This window comes from Nestor notabilis, unplaced genomic scaffold, assembly GCF_000696875.1.
Source record: "Nestor notabilis isolate BGI_N333 unplaced genomic scaffold, ASM69687v1 scaffold14740, whole genome shotgun sequence".
In the NCBI taxonomy this organism is placed as follows: domain Eukaryota; kingdom Metazoa; phylum Chordata; class Aves; order Psittaciformes; family Psittacidae; genus Nestor; species Nestor notabilis.
Window position 1 is genome coordinate 13,760 of NW_009912543.1, and position 27,777 is coordinate 41,536.

Sequence of the window (27,777 nt, forward strand, 5' to 3'; positions counted from 1 at the left end):
TTAACTATGTTTGACCATTTCTTTGAGGGATCCAGTGTAAGGAAAATCTTTGCTATCCTTTTTTTTTCCCTGGATTATTATACTGAATTTTAAATAAAGGCTTGTGCTTAATTTCTTTTTATCAAATATTTCAGGTTCATGTTTGTGTTAAATGGGGTGTTCTAAAAGCACAGTGGGTTTGGATTCGTGCAGGTAATGAGCTATTACAAGAAAACTAGGATGTGAATTTACAGTGGGGGGCAATGGGAATCCTTTTTCTTTGCCATAAATAGAAGCTGGCTTACTGTTAGAATTGGGGTCATGTTTGAGTGTGTGCTTTTTGCTCTGTGCATGTGTGGTGTCACTGTTTGTCTGTCTGTCTGTCTGTGGGAACTTCTTCCTTACTCAGCATCTGGCAATGCTTTCCTCTTAGCCTCATTCTTTGCAGACTGGCAAAAGCACTCTCCAGGCCCTGGCTTCTCTGATTTATCCTGGAATGCAGGTCCCCAAGGATCCCTGCCTCTGTCACTCCAGCCTGATAACAAGAAGAGCAGATTGGGATGGAAACTTGTGGTCATCTTTTTATGTAGTTCGTAAAATGGGGGATACTTTTATGTAGATCACCATGTCTGTAGAGACTGCCTCAAAATCACAGAATGAGTGAATTAACTGCTTTCAAAACCGACTTTTTATGCATGTCACAGTAAATGTCTAACACACATGTTGTCTATAATACTATTAATTAAAATTTTATACAAATTTCTAGTGAACTTCTTATGTTTAATGCTAATTTTCACACTTTTTATTGCCCGTTTGATATGTATTTAATGTATTTCTGGTCCAAACTTAGCTGGACTGTGTCTGTATTCACCTTTAGGCTTGATCCGAAGGGTGTTTTATCAGTGCAGACAAACACTAGTTTGAGTATTACAGTCCAGAGAGCTGAACGGCTTCTGCTGTCTATAGGCGGATTTATTTGTATGGTTCTTTCTTTGAATTAAGTTTGTGAAGGACTTTGTGGCTTGGCTTCATTTCTTTGTTAGTCTTAGTAAGTTAAAGATGGTTTCCTCATGTAGATTTTATTTACTGAATTCAAGCTCTTGTGAGAGAGAGCTGTTGAGAGGTTCACTCAAGATTTCCTTCTGTCTCTATGTTGTATATAGAAAAGCACCATGAGAATTCATGGGGGATAGTTGTGTGATGAACCTATTGGAATAGGAGAAAGGAAATGGGGCATTCCCTTTCAGGTTACCTGTGATAGCACAGGTGAGCTTCGCTTCTTGTCTTGTGTCCTTTTCTATCTATTTAAAGATGACAGGATAGTCATAAAACAGAGAAAATGGCTTGTAGGGACGAAGGAAGAGAAAACAAGGAAGGCTCACCCAAGTTGAAGACGACTAACTCCCTCTTCCCCTCTCTGCCGAACCTTTTAAAGAGCTCTCTTTAAGCTGATAGCCTTTTTCCTGTTGTGAGCAAGGAACAGCAGCTTTCATCAACCAGTCTTGCTTTCTGCTTTCTTTGCAACTGTATTGTTAAAAATGCAAACTCACACTTTTGCTGATGTTGCAAGTGCATTGTACTTCCTTGTGGTTTGTTGGGAGAACTTAATTCACTGAGGTCTTTGGGGGTGGGGGGGGGGAAAGACTTTCTAGGTAAGTATTTGGTCATGCATTAGAAATGGTTTCTCATTTTCATGCAGTGAGGCTATTTGGCTTTCAGATCTCTTTAATCATAAGATTGGCTGTTACAGTGCTCCAGGACCTGTATTAATCAAGTAAAGTGTATCTTTGGTGTGGTGTGGAAGCAGAGGGTTTGTAAAGGAGAGACTGAAAGACATACAGGGTTCTTAGTGAGGGTTACTGCTACTGCTAGAACAGTTGTCTTGAATATCGGTACAGTGAGATGGGGGTAGAAGTCCATCTTTCCACTCCACGTTTAATGGAGTAACATGAAGTTTAGAACAGGTTGTCTCCAGTGGGTTAAAAGTAGAATAGGATTAGAAAATCTGTCTTTCAAGAAAAGGAAAGAATAGATGTTAATGGGATTCTCATTAAATGCCTTTGTTTCCATGAATCAAAGATGGGAAGGTGAAGAACCACATCAGCATCAATGGACTGATGGTTTTCAAGCCTGTTACACAGTAACAAGTGAAAACTTTAATTTTCTGGAAGAGTGAAAAACGTTAATTTCACTTAATGTGTTTTCTCCCCTCTTGAAATGTTTGCTCTACAGTTACTTTCACAAAGCTCTACTCCAGACTTACTCTCTGCTAAGTAGCCTTCTTCAGAAGCTTTGCTCTAGCAAAGCATCCAGTTTGGGGAATGGTGCTGCCATGAATTTGGCTCCCTGCACACGTATGTGCTCGAAGCTCACTTGCTTTTGGGCTGGAGCTTTGTTGGTAATTCAACTAAGGAATCCTAAATGCAAGCCAAAGCAGAGGGTTCTGTTCAAACCATTTCTGTGCTCACTGAGGCTGTAACTTTTCTTTTGCTTCTTGCCTACATTTTACAGCAAGCCCATGAATGTTTTTCCTTCATTTAGCTACAGGCTGTGTGGAGAGCACAGCAGGGCCTTGGCTCCTGCCTTTGGATGATTGGTTTCTTCTTTGAAACCACATGTATGAGTTCCTCGTGTGTGTAGTTGGGCAGGGATAAAGGCTTTTTACTTTCTGGTGCTGTTTTTTGGATCTTGACAGCTTTATGTTGAACCAGCTCCTTCAAAAGCAAGACCAGGGTTGGATCACTTTTACTCTTCTCACAGCCTGCCTTGCAGCAATGCTGGTGACCGCGTTGCTCTGCAGCCTGCTCACCTCTCTGATGTGACAGAAAACAAACCACTGCTCAAAAGCTCATTTTCTACCAGACTTTAAGTTGATCACTTTTCCTGTGCTGTTGTGTAAGATTCAATGCAAGAGAGAGAAAGGGGAGGCGATTGCAGGGTTCTGAGGCCACTGGGTTTGGTGCTGGCTTACAATTAGCTTGGCATGGCATGTGACATTGCACCCTGATTGTCTGTGTCCCTGTTTATGTTGTGATTATGATTCATTCCTCAGGTATTTATTTCACAGGCCAAGTTGGTGGTGTTTAAGACTAGTGGGTGTTGTCATGTACTATAAAATTTACCTTTCCAAACAGGGTGTGTGGTTTTGAAACGATCTTTCAAAAGCTTGTAAAGTTGTAACAAGTAATAAGCCAAATTTCTCTAGTCTTTGGTCGGGGCGGGACACATAGATGAGGTATTTGCTTGTGTATTTTGGTCTCTTAGAAGCCTCTAATCCCTGGCCTCTAAAGAAACAAAGCTCATAAGAATGTTTTCCAGAGATTTACAGTGGGTTAGAAGACAGGGAACAGGGTTAGGAGTAAATGGTTGGTTCTCACAGTGAAAGGTTATTCCCAGTGAAGTGTCCTGCTGAGTATGAGTGCGCATGCAAATGTTCCCTTTTCCAGATGATTTCTGAATAATGAGGTGGCCAAATTGAACCAAATTAGTCAAATTTGAAATAAATTTTGAATTGAAGGATGGAAGATCTGCTGAGTGGTAAAATGGCAGATGAAATGGCCTCATCACATTTGCGTAGGGAGAGGAAATGACCTTGGTTTCTTGTGCATGAGTAGAGGCACGACTACCAAAAGACATGTAGACTTTAGAAAGTATTTGATAAAGAATGGGGAATCCTGAGCAGTAAATGACTATGTTGTGATATAAGCTTGTTACTGCCAGCTCTGAAGTGCAGAGTGCTTGGAACTGTGTATATCTCAAGAAATGGAAGTGTAATACATGCATGGAAAGACATCAGGGATGATTGGAGATAGGGAGCAGCTTCTAAATAGAGGGATTGAATTCTGGCAGATCCTCAGTTCAGGAGTTGTCCACTTTCCATAAAATCGTGAGTGACATAAGCTGAAGGTGATTTGTTCTTTCTTGAAAAGCATCCCCTCTGCCTACAGCTTGGGGGAATTAATATCCAAGGTTAAAATAAGCTGAAATACTTGTGAACTTGCTGAGGGTGAAATGGGAAACACAAGTGGCTTCAAAAAAGGGGCTGGAAGAGCCACAGTGTGCCCATTGCTGGCTATAAAGCCTCTGTTACAGGTTGCATCTAAGATGCACAAGACATCAGGCAAGGGAATATATATGTTCGTATAGTCATTACATGAGGATTTGTGCCTAAGGATGTTTGGCTTGGTGGACTTTTTATCAGAGTGGTCTAGGAGGCTTTGATTTCATGTTATTTAAGTGCTTTTCTGGTCGGCTGACATGCTCGATCCTTATGGGGGGGGGGTTACATTCTTCTGATCTGGGATCCATATCATCCGTACATCAGTGTTGGTATATGCCTTTATGGTAAGAAAGTCATCACAGAGCTGCATGTTGTCCAAGCTGACACTTAATTCTGCTTTCATTCTAAATGGCACCAGAGCAATTTGAAGAATGATAACAATGTTAGGCTGGAAATCTGTGCTTTACTTCTCTCCAGTGCCTTTTGTAAGTGATACTGTTGCTTCTTCAGTGTTTGGAGAAACACTGTTAGAGGACATCTTGCCTGTGCAATCACTATTAAACATGGCAAGTTCTCTTACAGGATCAGTGCTTAGTGTTCATGCAACTGGCAAATATCAAAGACTGTTCTGTGTTAATGTAAGAGCAAAATCTGCCAGTTTACTCCAGTAATGTATTCTGAAGCTTAATAGGCCTCTGTTTACTTGAAACAGTGACCTTAAATAACTAACTGAAACAGCTTTCCAGCTCTGCAGCTTGCCCTTGGGGGTTCTTGCCAGTCATTTTGGCTTTACAATGCCATTTTCATATAATTAAAACTTCTTCTGTGCTGTGTGAAAGTCACACAGAGCAGAAGCTGAGGATGTGCTGAGTGTTGTCAAACATACAAAGTAAATGCATTTGGAAAAATAACTTCTCTAATCTGCTTAACTTCAAAGGTCGCCTTCAGTTGGAGGGTGTCATTCTGGTGCTCACTTCTCTTCCCTACTTCTCAACTGAAAGCAGAGCCTTCTTCAAGATCTCTGCGCTGATACTGAGTGTGCTTTAAGCTAACCTGAGGTTTCAGAAATAGCTTGGTTAGTTTTGGGGCACTTTGCTGATTCTCTCGGTACTCAGATTCCTGCAGCAGTGGTGGCAGGCTGCAGTTGTCAACTCCTAGAGGGAAGCTAATGGCTGCTAAGCTTGGAATTTCTAATGTAGTTTTGCCTCTTTACAAGCCAGCATGGTAATTTCTGTAATTAAAAATCTTAGGTAGGTTTTACCATGTTGGAAACTGAATCCCTAAGTGATTTCTTGGGCTTTATTTCTGTTTTGCTTGTAGAATTTTGCATTTGCATAAGCCTGGACACCCTCTTGCTTTGGTTTTGTTTGGCAGTTCAGGTTTTTAATCTAAAGTGTTTAATATTAGTGGTGAGAAGAGCAAGTAGCTTCCAAAATCAAATGTCTAGAAGAAATTAAGGGAGAAAAATTCATAAGTTACGCTTCTGAGTAGTTTTCTTAGAGTTCTGTAGGTTGCTTTCCACGTAGGAACAATTAAAGACGCAACTAACGTGCTTTGTTTTCTTTCCTTACTCAGGTCATGATTTTCATTTTCTCGTGTCATTCTCTTGAAGAGAGGAAATGATTGTAGTGGAACGTGTTACAAATAAGCCACTGATCCGGAGCCTTCTCAGTGCAGAAACATTGATAGAAGAGCAGATATAGCCCTTTTTTTTTTTTGTTTTGTTTGTGTTCTGGGATCTGTCTTCTTAAAAAAGGGAAATAAAGATGACGACTTCGTCTATTAGGCGGCAGATGAAGAACATCGTGAACAATTATTCAGAGGCCGAAATAAAAGTTCGGGAAGCAACTTCCAATGACCCGTGGGGTCCTTCCAGTTCACTCATGACTGAAATAGCAGATCTGACTTACAATGTGGTGGCCTTTTCTGAGATTATGAGCATGATCTGGAAACGACTGAATGACCATGGCAAGAACTGGCGACACGTGTACAAGGCCCTGACTCTGTTAGATTACCTGATCAAAACTGGTTCGGAGCGAGTGGCACAGCAGTGTAAAGAGAATATTTTTGCTATCCAGACATTGAAAGATTTTCAGTATATTGATCGAGATGGTAAAGACCAGGGCATCAATGTGAGGGAGAAATCCAAGCAGCTGGTGTCTCTTCTGAAGGATGATGAGCGACTCAAGACAGAGAGGGCCCAAGCCCTGAAGACCAAAGAACGCATGGCTCAGGTGGCCACTGGAGTGGGTAGCAATCAGATCACCTTTGGCCGTGGCTCCAGTCAGCCAAACCTATCCACCAGCTACTCAGAGCAAGAATACGGGAAGTCTGGAGGATCCCCAGCATCTTACCATGGCTGTAAGTACAAATACACACACACAAAAGAGGGTTTTCTTCCTTTTCTTTTGAGACATTTTGTACTCTGTACGACTGCCTTGGTGGTGGCTGGTCTCTTCTCCCATGTAACAAGTGATAGGACAAGAGGAAACAGCCTAAAGCTGCACCACAGGAGGTTTAGACTGGATATTAGGAACAATTCCTTCCCCAGAGGGTGCTCAGGCATTGGAACAGCCTGCCCAAGGCACTGCTGGAGTCACCATCCCTGCAAGTGTTCTCACATAGTGTAGATGAGGTCCTCAGTGCTATGGGTTAGTGGTGGCCTTGGCAGTGCTGGGGTAACAGTTGGACTTGATGATCCTAAAGGTCTTTTCCAACCTGGTTGATTCTAGGATTCTGATTTGCTTGTTAGACATGAGAGTAAATGGTGCCTGCTAGGAGGATTACTTATGCTTACTGCAGGGAGCTTTTTGCACTGGCTCAGTCTTTGTAGGTCTGCTCAGTGGCACTAATGTCTCTTCAAATGACTGATTAAATATTTGTTTTGGAGAGGATGTGTGTATTGATGTACATCAGTTTAAAAAGCAGTTGTTTACTGTCAGTTCCCCAAAGGTAGCATTGTCAAGCTGCTTTTGTGAACGTGTTCCAGTGTTTGATGTGATAAACCCCCAATCTCAGTAGGGAGATTGTGAATTGATTTTGGTTTGGTTGTTTCTGGTTTTCAAAGTGCTTGAAAAATTGTTCTGTTGACTTCTTTTTGTTAGGTATAATTCAAGAAAAAACAAGAAATACAGAATATTTCCTGCATCATTTTGCTACTTTCTGTCTGTCGCTGCTATTTTACTTTGGGAAGAGTATTGGTATTTAATTTCCTTTATTGCTTGCCCAGCAGTTCTTAGAGTAATAATGCTTTGAATATGTCTTATGTTTAAATATTTACACTATCAGCATTTGGTATGCAAGTATCAGTACTACACACTGCATTTCATTCTTAAAAACTTCATACAGTGATGTGGGAAGAATGGATTCTTTATAGCACTGCTTGAGGGAACTCCCCGTCATGTTAGGAAGAAGCCTGATTTGGCACTAAATCCTTCTTAATATAAGTAATGATCTGATGAAAGCTGCTTTGGCTGGAATGTCAGTGGTTGTGGTCTCATTCTGAAGGAAAAAATCTTGTCTTTAAATGAATGCTTATAGTGTGTGGAGGACTGTAACTGAGCCAGTGTGGTGAATCGATTGAGCACCAGTTGGAAGGATCTGTGGTTTGTCATGTCCTGTGTCCCAAAGAGCTTCTCAAATTATAAATCCCTGGATGGTGTCAGTACCCCCAGCGCAGGTTTCTGTGGAAGGCAGTAGGACGTAGCAGGACATATGAATCCAGAGATGAAAAAAATCTCTGTTCATGTAAAGGTATGGAGAAGAGCAGGAAAAATTGTGTCAAAAGGAGATATTTTTGGGATGCAGAGTTCCAAAAAAGTGCATCAAGGTTTCCAGGTATGAGAATCTTCTTTTTAATGAGCAGTGGATTAACAAACATCATAGTTCACCTGTAATAACCACACTTGACCATTGAATCAGTGTGGGTTTTTAAAGGAGAACATGTATATTCTTTCGGCAGCAATAACATTTTTGGTTTTTGAGGTCTGTAGATCTACAGACAACAAAAAAAATTCTTAACTTAGGAGACAGCTTGAAATAATGTTTTACCTTAAGCTGATGGACTGCAGTAATAGTCACTAAGGTTTGCTGAGCTCACCTTTGGTTTGTTCCACAGGGTTATTTCTTCACCAGGTCTTAACTGTAATTAGTGCATGTAACTATTGTTCGTCATGTTAAATGCTACCAGAGGCTTCAAACTGTTCCTCACAGCAGGGATTGAGCAATGCAGGGTGTGTTCCTGAGCTGGTGTTCCTTGGATACTGTAAGAATGGTGATGGGGGACGAGATGTCAAGCAGCAAGTATGGTTATTCTTTCAGCACAGGGTGTTGATTTACTGGATACTCTCATTTGCCTGTGGATGACTTTGATGTGTATCTCTCTTTGCAGGATTGCTTTTGAGGTAATGATTTCTTAATCTATCTTCCTCCTCCCCCATAAGCATGTACCTAAGAAGCTTTAGAAATCTCAGGGTTGTTTTTCCCTTTAGGTTCTTCCCTTGTTGTAGACTCCCCTAGACTGAATTCTCTATCAGCAAAAATGCAGATGGTTGTTAGTTTTTATGATCTGTATCTTTTGAAGTCTTAATGTTTCTTCTATGGTTTAATTGAGTAAAGCAAAGCAACCCGGCACCTTACAGAACAGCTGTGCTAAGTGCTTCTGATAATGGCAAACTTTGTCCTTCATCCGAGGAAACAAGGAGAGGAGTTTCATCAAAATCCAGACCTTGAATCTCTTGCATAAATTCTTGTTATTCCTGTGCCTTCTAAGTTTAATGGAAAAGATGCTTTTCATTATTTAAAGTGGAAAAGATTGTATCCATCCTGTTTTGTTTTATTCTAGAACGATAGCCTTCTTTTGTTCTGAAAATATGGATTGGGTGTAATATGTAAAAGGCATTAAGTTATGCTGAGCTCCTGGGAAATCCTCTCCTTATAACAGTACTAAGATGCGGTTGCTGCACTGTATATTCTGGCAGAATTCTCTTTCATTCCTCTGAGCCTTTGAAGAGGAGATCAGAGGCATTTAGATTTGCAACCTATAGCATGAGATTTGCCTATTAAAAATGTACATCCACCCTCTTTGCTAAATATTGAGCATGTCTTAGGAACATTCAAATATAAATGAAGTTTGGAAGAATGAAACAACAGCCTTTTCACCACCAGAGCTAAATGAAATGTTTCATCTCTCAGTGGTTTGGTATTAGCATGTTTTACTTTTGTTCCTTGCTGGATGCATTTGGGTGGGGATTGTAGGTTTTAGGAATGCATTCCCCTTACTCGAAAAGATTGTGTTTGGCTATAAAATCTCCTCATTTTTGATAGTTTCCTGCTGAGGAAAAGAAGCCTGAGCTGGTTGGAAGAGCTTAATTGTTTCTCCAGGACAGATCACTAGGGGAACAAATAACTTCCAGTGGATAACACATCTGGATTGTGTGTGAGGGATCCCTTCCCTCTTCTGTCAGTTACTGAAAGTGCAATATTAGATGCATCAGTGGACCCTTTTTTGTTCCATTTCTTTAGGGTGTTGCATTAGCTCACTATATAGCATCTGCTGTGAACATCAAACTACTGCTCTTCTCCAGCTTCTTCAGCACATGTGTAGGCTGGTGTCTGACAGTGCACGTAGGAATGGGGTTTTGTATTTGATATTGAGCCAGAAAGGTTTTTCTTGTAGAGTTGCTGGTCTTTGTGTCCCAAATTTATCCTTTATGAGAAAATAAAAGCAGTATTGATAGTCTATCTGGAATTCAAGATGGGAAAGGATCTCTTGACTGATGTACCGTCATCCCTCACTGCTGCAGGCAGGAAACACTGGTAAATAAGGATGTTTCTCCCTGTCTCCTCGCAGATATGTTCATCTCATCTCTAACAATCCTTTAGAACCCATGGAAAGTGAAATGGTGAAGTCTGAGAGGTTTTAATAAAATCCTTTCCCCCAAAGCTTTGCCTTGATAACTTTGTTGGCCCTGAGGAGCTCTGTGCTGTAAAGCTTGTGTAATTCTAGGGAGTGCTTTATTACTTACTATCAATGCAAACATTTGTAAAAGTATCACTATGGTTTTGCTATCTGGTCTCATAATCTGTGAATTGAACCCAAGAGAGAGATTGTAAAGCTGAAGAAAAATAAAGCTCCTCCCAACCTCCATCTCATCAACGTACTGGTGACAATTGGCTGTCTTCCAGCTTTAAACCAAGGGCAATATATATATTTACATTAGGAGCTATTAAATGTGCCATGACAAAATACATAAAAGTTTGTGTTTCTTTTGGAAAATGTGTAGATTATATGGAATTGCATGAAATCTGGTATCAGGTTTTATTTCATGTTAAAGGAATGTTCTTGTGCTGAAATAAATCTCCTGGGGAGAGGAGGGGATATAAGGTCAATATTTGAGATCTTTTTGGGGGCAATAGTTCTCTACCCTTAAGCTGACTTTGTGTCTAAATACTGTCTTTATGCTAGTCACCCATTTTTGGAAACCTCTTCTTCCTAGCCTTGTTTCATCTATAGCTGCCAGTGACCACTTAAATAGGATTCTGGATTTATGCATAGGGAAAAGTAGGGTGTTCTTAATATAGACCTCTTAAGTCTGAACTGTGATGCTGTTTCAAGCCTGGGAGTGTATTTGTTATAATGATGTATAACATGTTATGTGTTATAACATACGTTATGAAGTCCTTCATCTAGTAACTGTCTTTTAAAGTATTCTTTTAGCAGAGGATTGGAGTTACCAGCACAGCAGAAGTATAACCCACAGTCACTGCTATGTGTGGCACACAGTTTAGGGTACGTGCCCAGTGCTGTGCTTGAGCACCTTGGCCCTGCAGAGGCTCTTAGGTGATGGGGCAGGAGTGCAGGGACTTGGGTTACCTTGTTCTCTCTCAGCTATCCTGGGAGCAGGTTAATGTTCTCTTCAGCAGACGTATCCGGGTTGTCCCAGTTGGAGCTGCTCAGGAAGCAGCAGTGCAGTCTGCTGCAGCTCCCTGTGGTTGGGGTGCTCTGAGAGTCAGAAGTATGATGGAAAAAACACTCTACTTGGAGGGAAGTGAGTGACAAAGCCAATTCCTTGGCATCCCTGCCCCCAGAGATAGCGTTTGAATTAGTTTCAACTTTGAAGGATCCCTGGGACATGCTGGCCATCTCCCTCTACTGCCTTCATGTTTTAAACCCAAATTTACTGCAGCTCTGCTTTTTGAAGAGGTCCAATCCTATTATGCCCAAACCAGGACTTCCCTGTGTTGTTTTGGGTCGTACACATGTCCTTTTCCTTTCCTTTGGCCATCTGCTGCCTTGGGTTTGGGCTGCACTTAGAAACATTGGCAGAGCAAGATGGGGGTGTGTTTTAATGTCCCGATTCCATTTACACAGCTTGCAGCAGAGTAGGAACAACGTGCACAGTGTGACCTGGTTTGAGAGGAGCACTTTGCCCAGAGGTAGGCTGCTTGGCTGGGAAATCAGTTCCATTATACATACAGCCTAGTTGATAAAAGATTGGTGAAAGGTGGACTGAAAAGGGCTTTTGTGGATCTTGGGGAGTGCCAAAACCTGTTCACCTTACCTGTGAAGATTTTGGGAGCAATTTTCTTCAGTAGAAAGAACAAGTTTTAGTATTTCCAATGATTATGCACATTAAGTTGACTCATTGTTTAAAAACAGCTTTGTGTAACATCAGCAGATTTGTGTTCACTCACCTATTTCAGCTTTGCCTCCCCTTTGCTTGGAGTACAAAATAATGCAGAGGAATGACTTGGGGTTAACACTGTAGGAAATTCAGAATGCTCTTTTTAAAGCTTTGGTTAGTTTTTTTGTGTTCTCTATCTTTGCAGGTTGGAGTAGTGCTCTGGCCTTCCATTTTAGTCGAGGAATATATGGCATATCATCCAGCAATGAATCTGGATGAGCTGCGTGGATGATTTCTGTAGTTAGAGGTGTTAAAGGAATGTGGTAGACTTCTGTGTTATCCATCAGACGTCACTTGACAACCTGATTTAATCGTCTCCTCATACTTCTATTTTTCTGGTGCTCTAAATAAAGGTGGGAGCTGCTATCAGTGTAACCAGGCTTCTGTAGTTGCAGTGGATTATCTGACTATTAAGAAGAGCACAGGGATCACCTGGGAGAAAAAGTGCTCTTGAACCAAAGCTGAAGGATTTGTTCAGCGTTAAATGAGTTTCAGAATTGCTCTGTCTGCTTCAGTGCAATTAGGAATCATGCAGTGAAGCTGATACGCTCCACCTTGTCACATTAAGAGGTGCTATTAGTTCTCTTCTTGTGTTTGAAAGGTCTCTTTGATTCCCAGTGGAAGGGTGCAGTACACAATTCCCTCTAGATTAAGCAGTTTGCATGTGCCCTTTTATAATCTGACAGGTTAGATTGGCTTTTTGAAAGTATCCCATCTTTATTTGAATAGTCTTTCAGTTGAAGACAAATAAATGGGGTCTCCACTTGGTTCCCAAATGAATTGCTATCAGTTTGTAAGTTCTTCCTTGCTATTATTCTAATTTTTCAAGTCAGCTTTGGTTTTGTCTACCTCTGTAGGCGTATCCATTGAGTGAGGAAGTAGGTTTTGTATGTGAAGAAATGTGACTAAGAACTGAATGCTCTTCTAAAGAAATGCAAATGATAAAGCTTATTTTGCGTGTCACTCTGTGCCATCACCTGGTCTGGAGTGACACTAAAATCCCAACAGACAAAACCCACCAAAACCCCAACCCAAAAACCCAAACACACACTTGTGAATGAGAATCACAAGTGTCCAGGTTGGACGGGGCTTGGAGGAAGCTGGTCTAATGAAAGGTATCCCTGCGTGTGGCAGGGGGTATGGAACTAGATGAGCTCTTTAAGGTCTCTTCCAACCCAAACCATTCTTTGATTCTAAACTACCCAGTCTGATTTTTATGCTGGGACTGATCTTTACTATTAAGATAGGCAACAACTCTGCTTTCTAGCTGTGAACTGTATATACGCTTCAAGTCACTAACTTAACCAAACCTATAGACATCTACAGAGGGCTTTTAATATAGTCAAAAATACAGTAAATTACCAGTAGGTATGTCTGAAAGACATCATAGCCTGTACTAGAGACAGATGGTGGAGCAGAATCCTGCTTTAGTGATTAACTGAGGTTGGAAATCATTTCCTTGTGCTGCAGCCAGTGTCTCGAGCCGGCAGCCCAGTGCTGTGGCTCCCTGCACAAGCAGATCGCCACTCAGTTGCTTCTGTGCAGCCTTGAGGGAAACAAGATCTCCAGATTCTCCAAGCAGCAACAAAGCAGGGCTTAGCAGGTCAGAATTGATCTATTGAGGCCCATCTTACATAAACATCTGAGTTAACTGTCATGTGCTGGGGGATAAGAGATTCTTTGTGCAGCAGCAATACTGTTACTACGGCAATAACCTTTATTGCCTTATCCTTGCAATTAAAACGTTAACGCAGGATGAGGCCAGCATAGAAAGACAGTTATAATACTGCAGGAATTCAGGAGTGAAGTTGCTGGATAAACCAGGTTACTCCCAAGAAGAGTGTTTTGAATTTCCCTTAATCCTTTGTAGAAAATGTGCTGGCAGCTATTTAATGTAGATGGTTTTATAACCACTGCAGAATTTTAAATGTAAACCAACAACATTTTAATCATAGAATGGTTTGGGTTGGAAGGGACCGTAAAGCTCCTCCAGCTCCAATCCCCTGCCACAGGCAGGGACACCTTCCACTAGAGCAGGTTGCTCCAAGCCCCTGTGTCCAACCTGGCCTTGAACACTGCCAGGGATGGGGCAGCCACAGCTTCTCTGGGCACCCTGTGCCAGCACCTCAGCACCCTCACAGGGAAGACTTCTAATACGTAATGTAAGTCTCCCTTCCGTCAGGTTAAAGCCATTCCCCCTTGTTCTAAAGCCTTGTCTAAAGCCCCTCTCCAGGTTTCTTGTAGCCACTTTAGGCACTGGAAGGTGCTTTAAGGTCTTCTTGGAGCCTTCTCTTTTCCAGGCTGAACAAGCCCAGCTCTCTCATGCTGTCTCCATAGGGGAGGTCCTTCAGCCCTGATTAACCCACATCTGATTAATCTGTCAGTGTTATTTAATGTGAGGCCCATGAAGAATTTCAAGCTCTGAAGTGCCTTCTAGAGTTAATAAAGCCAAGGAGAATGAATTGCTGAAAAGCCTAGAAGTGAGAAGAAATAAGCTGTATCTGTGAGACCCCTTATTATCTGTGTTCAGATCCTGAATGCTGGTCTCTGTTGGGAGCTGTGAGGTAATGTAGCTCTCTGCCAAAGCAAGCCAGCCCTTCCCATGCACGGCTGGAGGCGAGGATCCACTGTGGGAGGGCGAGTAGAGGCTTGGAGTAGGATGCAGCCCCCTCTTCTCACAGCTTTTTAGTGCAAAAATGCAGTGTGCCATTAAAAACTGGTGAGCACTTTAAGTAGTCCTTTGTGTGGAAATGGGAGGAAAATCGTCAGAATTAACCTATTTCACATAATTTTGAAGCTATCAGCTTCTTTGTTGTTACAGAATATAGTTATGTCAACAGAGATGGCAAACTCCTATACAAAAGGGGCAGGAAATCACATTCTTCCCACAAATGCAGCTCAGGACAGAGGAGAGCAGAAGGTGCACAGTCCAGTTGCCATCTCTTCTCAGGTGACTGTGGTGGTGTCCCATTTGTATGCTTATCCAGCTTGTGGTTTAAACCAGTTATGACTTTTCTTCTATAACTCCTGCTGGAAAGCAGCTTCTTTCTATTTGCATCTCAAATTTATTCATGGTCAGTTTATACCATTAGTTCTTGCCTCCTTCTCCCTCCCTAGTGTTATTTAACAACCTTAAAGTGCTCAATCTTCTTTTTGCAAAGATAAACACATAAAATATGCTCAGAAGGGAAGTGTTTCCCCATCATTTCTGTTTTGAAGTCATCTGTCTTGGGCTTGATTTCTGGTATGTCAAATGAATTATGACTACTGCTTTGGTGCAGTAGTGCTCATGTTAGTAATAGCTGTATGGGGTTAGTGGCTGGGAGTTATTGTGTGTGTTAGTACTAAAGTAAGTTCTCTCCATCTCTGTCACTTGCAGTTTTTGTCCCCAGTTAGCAGACGGTGAGCATCAAAGAAATGAGTTTCCTTTCTCTCTTAGAACCTTCTGCTTTTCTTTATTAGGTAATTTTTCTGAAGGCTGGTCTTCAAGCCAGTTCTTGAGAAACTGTTAGTAAGCTTCCTTGTTGGTGGGAAGTATGACTAAATCTCTTCTTCAGCTGGTTCTTTACCTATTTCAGTTCTTAGACTACCCTCTGCTTAACAGTAACATCCAGTTCAGCATCAGAAAACGCTTTGCTGTGTCCACACTTTTCCTTTTGACTGATGAATCAGAGAAGGAAATCAGTGTATCTGTCATGGGTTACCTTTTGGTAACCTTGTGTTTTCTTTTTAATTCTCTTTATTCTCATATTCAAGAATATTCAGATTTTTCAGACATTTGAAGGTTATATTTTCCATGCTGTCGGCTGTCCTGTTATCTGATGCCCTGTTTATTCCTATTTTAAGTTTATAACAGTCTATATAATATATTAGAGAGCCTGTCTGACCACTAGAGCAAAAAGTACTCATTAAGCAGGCTAAATTTAGATACTTTATATAAGAAAGTTTGCAAAAGTAATAGAATAGAGGTATGAGTAATATCTTTAGGTGAAATAAGGAGCTTGTCTGGTTGGAGCTTCAGGATCAGCAAGATGTGGAAGAATTGTCCTGAGTGATAAATGGATTTGTCCCTTTAGAAGTGGGGTGGGATGGAATGGCACATTGGGTGTATGATGGAAAGGAAAGGTCAGTCGTCATTTATGGAGTGTCACCTTCCTTCTGGCCTGCTGGATGAGAGAGAAGGTGGCACTTTTTGTTTGATAATGTCATTTTGGCCTAAAACTGAGGGGAGGCAAGACTGCAGTTAAAATAGTGTCTGAAAAACTGGTTTTATGGTTAGTTGTTTGGCAGTCTAGTTTTTACATGCCCCATAGCTGACCTGTTAACAAGGAACTTTATTTCTTTGAGCTTGACATCCTGCTTTAAAAATATGGTTCCTTTTTCTTAAAAGGCAATATACATTTTGTCAAACTAATGATTATTCCAACCATTAAATACAACCTTCCACGCTGAAGTAAGAGAAGATTTCTGTGTGAATGATTGGGATGCTAGAGAATTACCTGAGAGAACACAAAGAAATGTTTAATTACTGTGTAATGATAAACCTACTTGTGTTGTCCCATTGGGATGGGAATTGCTGCATGCTCCTGTGGTGATATCATCAGGAAGAGATTTGTATATCGAGAAATGGTGTATTTTAGCTGTCACGCTTGACTGTTATTTGAGGAGTGGAGGGGATTACCAGCTAATTCTAAGCTCATAGAGATCTTCATCCAAAGAAAGACCAACTGAAAACAAAAACCAAACCACCCCCCAGCCTATACACCAAAGTTTACTTTCTTATCCGAGAATGATATCGTATTCTTGTGAATTTGGAGGCTGAATAGCTGGCTTGTTTGTCTCAGGGCCTGCTTAGCAGTTAAGAATAGTTCTTTATCTGTCCCATTAAGACTGTATTATTTTACAGAAAAGTGGGTGGTATCCAGTTTTACCCTGCTGTTGGCCAACTCCCAGCGAATCCTTACTGATGTTGGAAGATGGAAGAAACACCAAAAAATGTTTTCTTGAATGATGAATTCTATAGTTTAAGTCTGTGTGTTGCCTCTTGAAGCTCTGATAACTCTGGGGCAGGGTATCAGCATTCATTGGTGATACTTCTTGATATCACAGCCCCACTAACACAAAAAGCCTTTGTTTTCCAGGGATATTTTTCCTTTAAGCTATTGAACCATCTTGGAAAGTTTTCCCTTATAAATTGTTCTGGTTTGTTAACCTCCCCCTTAGAGCTTTATCTCTGATGGGAGCTGATGGTGCTGGCGACCACTTAGAAGGCTGTGTGGGAGTGGGGTGCTCTGCTCAGAGAAATAATCCAACCTGTTGTATCTTTGTGGTGTTTGGTGTGTTAAATTCACTGGGTTTTGTCTCCCAACAGCTACATCCCCTCGAGTTTCCTCAGAGCTTGAGCAGGCCCGGCCTCAGACAAGTGGAGAAGAGGAGCTCCAACTGCAGCTCGCGCTGGCCATGAGCCGGGAAGTGGCGGAGCAGGTCAGTGCCCGTGTAGGTTTCCAAAGTGTCTGTGCTTTTCTAGTTGAGCTACAATGCTGTTTTTCTCAATGACAGCTTGGCTTTGCTCCAGGTGGAATAGGGGGAGAGAAAAAGGCCATTTTGGAAGATGTTACTCTTTTGTGTTCTTTTTAAATCTCTTTTTAAAGTAACTTCTGCCTCCGAGCTGTTGAGACTAGTGGAAGATGACAGTCACTTTGCAAGAAGACTTTGTGTGGGAGGATGTTAATCATCACATTACTGAAGATGTTTTCAGTTAGGAAGAGCTGAAAACATGACTAGTCCTGAAAACCTTCATTAATGGGGCCAGCATAAGGAATGTCAGTGAATTGTGATTACAATGAGATTTTGAACAATCTGTTCATTCGGTAAGACCAGAACAGAAAGGTGACACAAAGTACTAGAAGTATATCAAGAACCTGATTTAAAGTAACTTAGCTGCTGATCTATCAGGATATATAGGTATCAGCAACATAACATGGGTTATGTTACTGTGTTAATTCTTAGGAGGTTCATTCTGAAGTTTGGAGTAAATGCTGTAGTTGTGGATAAAGTTTACTGCATGTTAATATGTATAACAAAGTTGTTGAATCTCAGCTATGAGTGAAAATTCAAGTTGGCTATGCTGAGTATCTGTGATGTGTTAGTCTTCCTGTGACAACTTTAGTTTACTGCTGTATGTTAAGCATTAATATCTTTGTGCTTGGAAAAGGAAACTATCACCCAGTAAACTTTGTCATTATTTAGCAATAAAGTTAGAGAATAAAAATTAGAACCTTATCAGAAATAGCTTAACATAATCGCAAGGGAAATACCACTGAGGAATTAGTCAGCTTCTGAAAGATGTGATGTAAACCAAGATATTTAAAGTAGTTCAGTGTGCCCCAAACATGGTAGTTTACAGATGTTTAAACCTACAAAATAGCTGGATGAATTCACCTAATGTTCTTCGTAGCGGTTGCTTCAGGTGTGGAGGGAAGCTGGCAAAAGCCAGGAAGATCACAGTGTAAATCCCCTTGTCCTTCAGTGGTGATCTGAATGCTCAGACACATCACAGTGTTTTAGAGATGGGATATTTACTTTACGTTCTGCAGCGTTTCTAGCACTGCAACTGAATTCTGGGAAGAACATTTCATTTATAGCTTTCCCATTAGGAGGAAAACAATACAAGGGTAAACTTCAGTCTGCCAAATGGTTGTGATCACACTGTTACGCTGGTGTTATAGGGTCATTGTGCTCCTGATCTCTGTTTGAGGCAGGAATCACAAGAAATTCCACTCCCCCATTTCTGTTACGTCCAAGTTAGAGCAAATAATTCCCAGTGATCCCACTGTGCGTGCCTGCGGTGCGCGTCGCTCCAAGGGTGGCAGGGAATACTGCCCAGGCCTTCCCTGGCAGAGTCCTGCCAAGGGGGCCAGGCACTTGGAGGGAGCAAGCAGCACAGTCTAGGCTAATGGTCTATATCAACAGTGTTGATTTCCTTTGCAGGAGGAGCGCCTCAGACGCGGAGATGATCTGAGATTACAGATGGCTCTGGAGGAGAGTCGCAGAGACACAATTAAAATTCCCAAAAAGAAGGAGGTAGTGCCTTCGACTAAGAAATTCCCGGTTATGCTGCCAAAAGCTGAAATACAGTAACACAAAAATAGCTTAATACTGAGCTCTTTTATGCTTTTGGGATTGCTTTGTTGTGTAGCTTAAAGCTTCTTCCATGTGGGTTATATTTCAAACTACTAGTCAATGCAGGTGTGTAAAAGGAAAAAGTAAGGAATTGCTTCTTCACTCTCATGGGTTTGTACTTGGGGTTGGTAATGCTCTTGATTAAAGCTCAGATTATTCCTGCCCTCAGCATACCACTTTGTTGGACCTAATGGATGCCCTGCCCTCGTCGGCACCGGCCCCACAGAAAACAGAGCCTTGGGGACCTCCTGCTGTTGCAAACCAAACTGATCCCTGGGGAGGATCCACAGTTGCAGCTACTGCCTCTGACCCATGGCAATCATTTGGTAAGAATAAACTGCCAGAAGGAATGCTTAGTGGAGAGTTTCTTGCTTTTTAATGTTGAGCTTTTTGAAGTTTCTCAAGGTACAGTGTCATGCTCGATAACAACAGTGTGTTAGTCCCTTTTGATTGTTTCCCATCCTCTGGAACTGACGTTGCCCAAACTCATTTCCAAGCAGAAACAAATGGAAGTTGCGCTTTTTTGCAGCTGGGTTTTGTGTATCCAGTTTGACTCTTAACAAAAAAGAGGAAGAGTGAAGCTTCTGTGTTCTTTCCAGAGCAAAACCAACTTGTCTCAGACTGGAGGGATGCTCATGCTTTGCTAGTTGTGTCCACTGTCACAGATTTAGGCTCTTGGCAGTATTTCTCACTTAGGCAGGGTGCTGTGATTGGGAAGGCCCTAGATCTGACTTGCTGTGTCTTTAATCGCTCCTAGTGAGATGTCATGTGTCTGCCATCAGAACCAATGGATCAAATAGTTTAAATGGAGATTTTTATACTAAACAAACAAAAAAAGAAGTTACTGTTTTAAATACTCCCTGTTCCATAAGCTTTTGATAGAAAGTTCATGGAGTCGGTTTCTGAAGTGGAAGATCTGGTGCTTCACACCTCAAAGAGCCATTAAGCCCACTCTTTTTGTGTGTCTGCTTTTGCGTGTGTGTTCTGCTGCCTGTGTAGTGTGCTGGTTTCTGGGGTAGCCAAAGTCTGATCAAGGAATTACTCCTTTGCATAAATAAGTTGATAGTTCCTCATAGGATGTATTTAACTTACTACATCTGTGGAATTGGATCTATTTTTATGTTGGTGTTGGAAGCTTTTCATGAAGACTAACAGCTTAGTTCTGTCACTTTTGCTTCAGGCTGGTGATTCTACAACCTCTACTATAAAGTACTTCAAGTGCATTAGCATTCAGCACACCACCCTCCAGATTCCTGATGAAAAATTTGAAGCTTAATAATAAAATGCATTCCTTTTTCTTCCCCTCCTCATGGTGGCAATAAAGGCACCTACGTGGCTGCTGGGACAACAGCAGTTCATTGTTTTAAATGTAGCCTGTTTCTATTTTGGTGATAAACTGCAAACATGAAATCAGACAAAGTCCAAGTTTTGGGCCCTGAGGCTTGTTCAGTGTGTTTTTCTGTGGTTAAAAACCAAAATCCACCTTCTTCAAATGCTGTGCTCACTCTGTCATCCTCTGACAAGATTTTCCTTCCTGTAGCATTCCCTCTCAGTGGCTCCCAACTTTATTAATGCCATAGAACAAGCCCTTGTTGCAGCTTGCTGGTTAGTTGGCTCCTAAGGATAGTCTCGAAGATGTAAGATTTATGGATTTGCTAATAAAAGAGTGACTCATTAAACTGTGTTTCTCAAATCCTGCCTGTGCTTTGGCAGTTCATTGCTAATGAAAGCTACGGGAAGGTGTCTTCCCAAGTGCTTTAATTCTGTGAACTCTCTTTATGAAAGAAAAGACATTCTTGAAAGCTTCCATTTATGGGAAGTGCTGTCATTGGCATTTCTTATGTGGTGTTGCTCATAACTCAGTGCTAAGGGCAGGTAAAGGAAATGTAAGTACTGGTGTGGGAGTAGTTGGACTTGACTTGGAGAATTGTAGCATTTCCTGATCCAAAGCTGTAGCAAGACAATGCTGCCTGTTGATGAAACAAAGACCAACGTTGCAAATTGGAATTGTGCCACTGTGTGTAGCGTTGAATGGGTTTACAAGAATCTTTGATGCCAAGAAGAGGGGTTTTTATGTAGTTTTAAAGGATAAACCAATATTCAGTTGGAACCGGAAACCCTCATGGTGGTTAAAGATAATAACTGTGTACTGCAGGGGTAATTCTGGCCTGCTCTTGGATTATACAGCTCTCATTTAGTAATTAAACTGACTGGTGGAGAGGTTTCACTGGGAAGAGGAAATGTGTTTGTGTGTACTATTTGACTTGAAGGGAATTGATCACTGTCGAGTTGTGCATTTTCAGTACTGGCTTCCCACTCCTCCACTCTGATGGCTGAGGAGGGGCAGCAGCTATGGGTGATACAGGACCAAAGCAAGAATGATACCTTCCAACATAGACCTAAAATGTGATTTACTTCAGCAGTCCTGGGGTTTGAGAAGCCAAAATAGTTTCATTTAATGGTAGAAGGAAGAAGAGGTCATCTGAGCTGAAAAGTGATAAATTAGTAGCGGGAGGAAGAAGATAAAACTGGCAGGAAACTGTGTACAGAGAGACAAGTTTTGTTCTCTTTCCTTCCCCTTTACTGCCTTCATTTGCCACTTTGCACAAGGAAGCCCTGATCTTGAGCACGACCTGAAGCAGTTTGGTGATGTGAATTTTTAGGAATGAAGAGTTGTCAGCATTTCCCAAGAAAAATGGGAATCCTCAGCATTAGGTTTAAAAGAAATGCAGTCAGGGATATCAGTGGCCAGCTTAGATCTGTGGCAGGAGGAGCACTTACAGAGGGGAATAAAAAAGCACAAGTAACTCAGGGAAGCTGATTATATTTTAGGAAATAACCGTGTGGTTAAAAGAGTTCGAGAACTATTCCCTTTGAATCTTACGGAGTTCTTTGTCCAAGTCTTACTGTTGTATCTGTCATACCTTTTATAAATAGGCCTTTTAGAAACCTTCTTTCACATGAGTTTGTAAATATACTTTGATTTCCTTCACTGTCAGTCAGATATTTTCCTTGTGGTGGCAATGCAGCAAAAGCAAGTTTATATTCTTGTTGGAACTTCAAATTATTGTGTTTTCAGTTTCCAATGGGAGGTTGTTTTATTCATCTGCCTTGCACAGAGTTTACTTGTGCTGCTTGTTCAGTGTGTGTGATGCTGAGACTTATCAGTATTCCTGATGCTTCACCTATTGGTGTTTAGTATTAATTGGCAGGAATGGCTCACAAGAGAGATTAGTCTCCAAGGAAAGCTTTCCAAAGTGAAATGGGACTGACTTGTGTTCCTGCTGGCTCTTTTGCAGGTGCCAAACCAGCTGCTTCCGTTGACCCTTGGGCAGCACCAACAGGATCCACAGCTCAGACTCTGTCCAAAAATGTTGACCCTTGGGCTCCTGCTCAGCCATCGTCTACTGCAGCAAAATCTTCAGTGGATCCTTGGGGACCAGCACCTGCAAACAAACCTCTTTCTACTTCTGGTGAGAAACAGTCTCATCCCATATCCATGTTATTTGAGTAATGGAGGTGAAATCCGAGTTATTTTCTTGCATTAGGTGGTTGAAAGAAGTGATGTGCTGAACAGTTTGCAGAACTGGTCTATAAAATAAATGGCAGTTGTAATAGCTGGCAGCATAAAGAACTTCAAATGTAATTATTCTGACTTGGAGCTCTGAATCTGTGTTGCTGCTTCATGCTCTGTCCCTTCTGCATTCTTCTCTTGGTATCCGTGGATGCATGCGGAGCACTTGTGGCTGCTGCTGCCATTGGGTTTTGAAATGGGTTTTATCTTTAATGAGACAAGGACTTAATTTCTGGAAATGAATGATACTGTAATTTTACCTTTCATCATGATAAATGCCTCTGAGATGGATGTCTCTGCAGATGTAGGTTGACAGATTGAGCATCTCCACGTTCTGAGGAGACTTTTAGAGGTGCAGATGAAGGTTTGTTAATTCACACTGAGGGTGTGAAAGCTATCCCTGCGCCCTTGTGTAGCAAGATGCGGAAGGTGCTGATGTAATTGTCTGTTCATGCTCTGTAACTAATGCAACCTTGATGAATCTTAATACCTGGTGTTTTCATGTTGGCACCGTGGCTAAATGCATCCTAAATGCATTTGCTGCTGGTCATTCATCTCTGTGCATAATAAACAAAGGAATCCGAGGACTGCAGAAGTTGTCTAATCAGCTCTTCACTGGGCAAAGGGCAATAACTGGATCATTATGAAAATGATTCTTCAACTATGTCTTTGTTCTTGGTGAGAAGTATGGTTGTTGTACACAGTCCTCAATCATGCTCTTGGGCGTTTGTCTTTTTGTGTTCTTTATGGAGCTAAATCCATACCTTTGTGTGCTTGAAATGTGTTGAAGGTTAAAAGTAAATTCAAAAAACATTTCAACTACTAAAAATTTAAAAACCAAAGCAAACTGTAAAGCTTTTCAGGAGTGTGATTGCTGTTCATTAGGTGTCTGTTTTCTTCCTCCAGGCTGAGGTAAGGATGCGTCCACATTTGGAAAATGTTATGTTTTCACTGATTGCAAACTATGGGCAAGTTCTGGTGCTTTAGCTAACAGGGCTTTTCCATCTCTACATGGCACAGATAACCTTTCCTATTGCATTCCTCCTCCCTTTAACTTCAGGAGCATAAGTCAAATCATTGCTTAAGTGGTAGCAATGCAATGTTTGTCTTTGGAACTATATTCAGAAGTGTGTTTACTTGAGGGCAGATTAACACACTTTATAGTTCAGGCTGTAAAATCATTGCTGTTCTCTTCTGCAGTGATATTTACCTGCGGATACATCTCTAGCACAGACACTCAGTAAAACCCCCGCATGCTAAGTGTGCCTTACATTAAGATTTCGAAGCACACTGCTCTGAATTAGTTGGCTAATACTGTAGGAAAGGACAGTTCTCTGACATTATCCTTCTCCCTAGTCCTGAGTTAAGAATAGGAACACTCCAGCTGATCTGAACTGCTGCCCTGGAACCTGACAGAGTGGCTTCTTGGTACCCGAATGGGCTACGTATTGTGTTCAGTAGGATCAGGTGTGTGATGCAACTGCAGATCTGTTAATGACAGGGCTGTCTTGTTTTGAACAGGAAGTACATCTTTTGACCTCTTCAGTAATTTGAATGGTACAGTTAAAGATGATTTTTCTGAATTTGACACACTTCGAACTTCCAAAAAGCCAGGTATGAATCAAATTCTCAGCATGTGGACAGTTTGGGTCATAATCTCAGCAACAAATGTCTCTACTCTTAAATCTTACTTCAAACAAAATACACTTTCACAAAGGAAAGGATTAAAGCTGGTGATAATGCAGCAGTAAGAGCCTGTTGTTAACATTTTGGCCTGTGCATGAACTTAAGGGGAATGGGCCTTTTGCATTGTAAGCCATAGAATTCACCCTGTAACCTTTTGCTGCATTGACCCAGAAACTTGTTTGACTTCTGAATTTACAGCATCCAACATGTTTGGAGTATGGTTCAGAGAGTCAAACGGAACAGTGTTGACTGAGTTTCTCAAACGTGTAAATCCCAGTGTATAACAATAGTAGGAAGATGAGAAAATACACTTCTATGAATGCTTTATTTGGTTATTAGTCACTAAAATAAAAACTGCCAGACCTTAACATCGAAATGTACTTTCAGGATGGTTCTGCCTGGAAGGATGGTGACTAATTCCAAGCTGGGCTAAGATTTTTTTTAACACAAAAGAGACAACCTGGGTGGTATCTAGCTAGGAAGGATGCAGCAGTGGTGTAGTGCAAGAGCAGAAGCCACGGCTTTTGAATATCTTCTCCTTGGAGACTGTTAGTCTCACCTGTTGCAGCATAGCTGTGAGGATATTCATCAGGGCAAATCAGGTAGCACCTTCAGTAGAGCACTGCAACTCTAACTGTAGCTTCTTCATACTCTCCTAAAGAGCATTACCTGCTTGCATGCTGTAAGGGTGTAACATGTACTGATACATTTAAATCTGACTAACACAAACATTAGATTTAAAAGCATTTCTGCTGTGAGACTTCAGGGTTTTCTTTGCTTGATTGTGTAGATTAGTAAGTTTTGTTCTTCTCTTTGTGTTGTTTCAGCTGAATCAAGTTCCACTTTGCCATCTCAGCATAGCGGTACCACAAGTCCTGATCTCTTTGATTCCCAGCACTCAAGCATGACATCAGGCAAGCAAAGTGCAGCTCGAAAAACCCCTGAGTCTTTTTTGGGCCCCAATGCTGCTTTGGTGAACCTGGATTCACTGGTGTCTAAGCCACCACAACCTGTTACTTCACTGAATCCATTCTTGGCACCAGGTCTGTGTCTGCACATTCCTTTGGTTTTCTGTTTTAGCTTTCCCTTCCTATAGGAAAACTCTGCATAGCTCAGTCCTATTTGATGTAATTTAAACTGGTTTGGGCTTGTTTTTCTTGATTAGTTCAGCCAGCAGATCATGACTGAGAGCAGGAGGGTGAGGCAGGATGGTTTCAAGGCATACTGCTGGACCCTTAAAGCACAGTTTCTTCTCTTGCATCTGATATGCTGGCTGAGCTTGGTTCGAGCAGTTTCTTTTCCACTTTTGCCCTTGCTCCCTCAAAATGATCTGTGTTAGAAGAAGGCTCTGGGTTATTAAAAATGGCTGAGCTAATGCTGATTGATGGTCAGAACAGGTAAGATGTGAATGTGAGCCAGCAAAGAATCCCTTGGGGAAAGTCATAGGTAGTGGGTTCTTGTGGAAGCAGGTAGGAATTGCTCTTTTCTTTGCTCTACGACTTGCACAGTAACATCTCTGACTGCAGCCTGAGGTTCCAGATAGCAAACTCTGCAGTATAATTTAGTGGGTTGCTATTTAGGCTGTTTTTAAACGAGTTTTTATCACAGAATGGTTTGGGTTGGAAGGGACCTTAAAGCTCACACAGGTCCACCCCCCTGCCCCGGGCAGGGACACCTTCCACTAGAGCAGGTTGCTCCAAGCCCCTGTGTCCAACCTGGCCTTGGACACTGCCAGGGATGGGGCAGCCACAGCTTCTCTGGGCTCACCCTGTGCCAGCACCTCAGCACCCCCAAAACACTCAAACCTTTGATCAAAACACTCTCTGAAAATAATAGCCTTTGTAGTTCTCCTGTTGTTGGCCCTTGTTAGAACAGACTTAACTGGTGACACTAAACACACGGAAGATGTTTTTTAAAAGCTATTCACATGCAGTGAAGTTTCTGTGTGACACTTGTATGATGAAATACTTTAGAACACTATTGCAGTATTTATTTTCTTCACTCTTCCAATGGAAAAACCCAACAGTTTATTAAACTCCTTGAGTAGGAAACCCCCGCCAGTAATTCTGAACAGCCTTGGCAGTGCTCAGCCAGAGGAAGTCTGTGTATCTGCCATTACCGGTTACTACAAAAAGTTTATAAGGGGTCACTGGGGCATCCAAATAACGCTACACATGTACGGTAAAAGGAATTTGTAGTGTTGGCAGCAGTCCAGAGGACCTCAAAGGCTGGGAAAGTTATTCTCTGCTTTTTCTAGCACCGCTGTAATTCGGAAACAACTTGTTTACTTTATGAATTCTTGTCAAAACTCAGTGCCAGAAACATGCACAGCTCCGAAATGGAGCTGACTGGATGGGATCGCGAGGCGAATGCACAGCTCTGCACTAGCAGACTGCAGTAATGGAGCACAGCGAGCCTGCAGTTCTCTTCCATAAGGCACACTTAATAATGTCATGGTTAGGCATGTTCCAGGTAACCAAATTTAGAACCTCTCTCTCCAGCGACTACTGTCGGAAGTGGAAACTGTTGGTCAGCAAAGGGGTGTTTTGTGACATTAATAGGTTGAAGGAAACAGGCTGTGGTCATGCACCAGTCCAGTCCCACTTCGCTGGTTTCTCTGCAGGGTGTTTTGGGGCTGGGAGCATGTGGGGAAGTACAGGTGGTGTGTTCTTCCCCAGAAAAGCCCATCTCCAAACCCTCGTGTTCATGGAGGTGTGATCTTTTTCCCTCTTCCTCCTTCTCTCACAACTAGGTGCCGCTACAGCACCAACTCCAATCAACCCCTTCCAAGTGAATCAGCCTCAGCCACTCACTCTAAATCAGATGAGAGCGAGTCCCGTGATGGGAACCAGCCCTTCTTTCAGTGCTGTGCCACCGATGAGCATGGAGCCAATACCTCTGTCTTCTATGGCCCCAGTGCCTGTGGGAATGGCACCGATACCAGCTATGGGCACTGTGGCATCTCTAACGAGGATGGGCCAGGGGCTGAACGTGAGCATTGCAGGATCAATGACCCAACCTCTTCACAGTACAGGAATCCCGCCGTCAGCATCCCAGTCTACAAATACAACTAACCCTTTTCTCCTATAAAGACCCAATTAAAGGAACTTTCTTTTCATAGTGTTTCCAGGCTGAAGTCTTTACAGCGAAATGAACGTGGCCTGTGTGGACTGAACGGTGTGTAAGAGACTTGGAAGTAGATTTGCAGTTTACAGTTATGATCTTTGAAGAGTTGTCTCTACTTACCAGTTAATCTAAATCTAGTCTTTGCTACAGATGGTACCTTACTTTGGCTTGTTGAGCATTATGTGAAATGTTCAGACTTTTCACCAAAGTTAGATTCTGCCCATTTTGTTACTTTGTTAATCATTTCAATACACTTTCTAGGGAGAACCTGCCATTTTAAAACTCCGTTGGCTATTTTGTAGATGTCAGATGATGTGCTGGATCCTGAAATTACTATTTACCTGCATCTGTCACTTCCTATGCCCATATGATAGACCTGAGATTCAGAGTGCTAGTGAATGTTTTGCACATAACTACACACAGTTCTAGACTGTTGGTTCACCCATAGTCCTTACTCTTAGAAGAGAACGATTTCGGAGGGCCCAGGTGGCTGGTTTTTATGCATTAAACATTGCAACGCAAAATGGCACTGCTTTCGTTTCAGA

At 41.8% G+C, this 27,777-nt stretch overlaps 1 protein-coding gene across 3 annotated transcripts; it reads left to right on the top strand.

Annotated features, from left to right (window-relative positions):
• The first annotated feature begins 5,666 nt into the window (after positions 1–5,666).
• On the top strand, positions 5,667–27,492 carry EPN2 (epsin 2). Of its 3 annotated transcripts, none has more exons than XM_010019998.1 (8): positions 5,667–6,340; positions 17,036–17,148; positions 18,655–18,752; positions 18,994–19,172; positions 22,146–22,319; positions 23,942–24,034; positions 24,934–25,149; positions 26,859–27,492. In XM_010019998.1, exons 1-8 carry the CDS (start codon positions 5,746–5,748, stop codon positions 27,194–27,196), a joined length of 1,806 nt encoding a protein of 601 aa, XP_010018300.1. In that variant the 5' UTR covers positions 5,667–5,745; the 3' UTR covers positions 27,197–27,492. The 3 variants fall into 3 exon arrangements, with proteins under 3 accessions (XP_010018300.1, XP_010018308.1, XP_010018315.1); XM_010020006.1 differs by having other exon boundaries at positions 18,655–18,747; positions 19,016–19,172; positions 26,859–27,222; XM_010020013.1 differs by lacking the exon at positions 23,942–24,034 and having other exon boundaries at positions 18,655–18,747; positions 19,016–19,172.
• Positions 27,493–27,777: the final 285 nt, after the last annotated feature.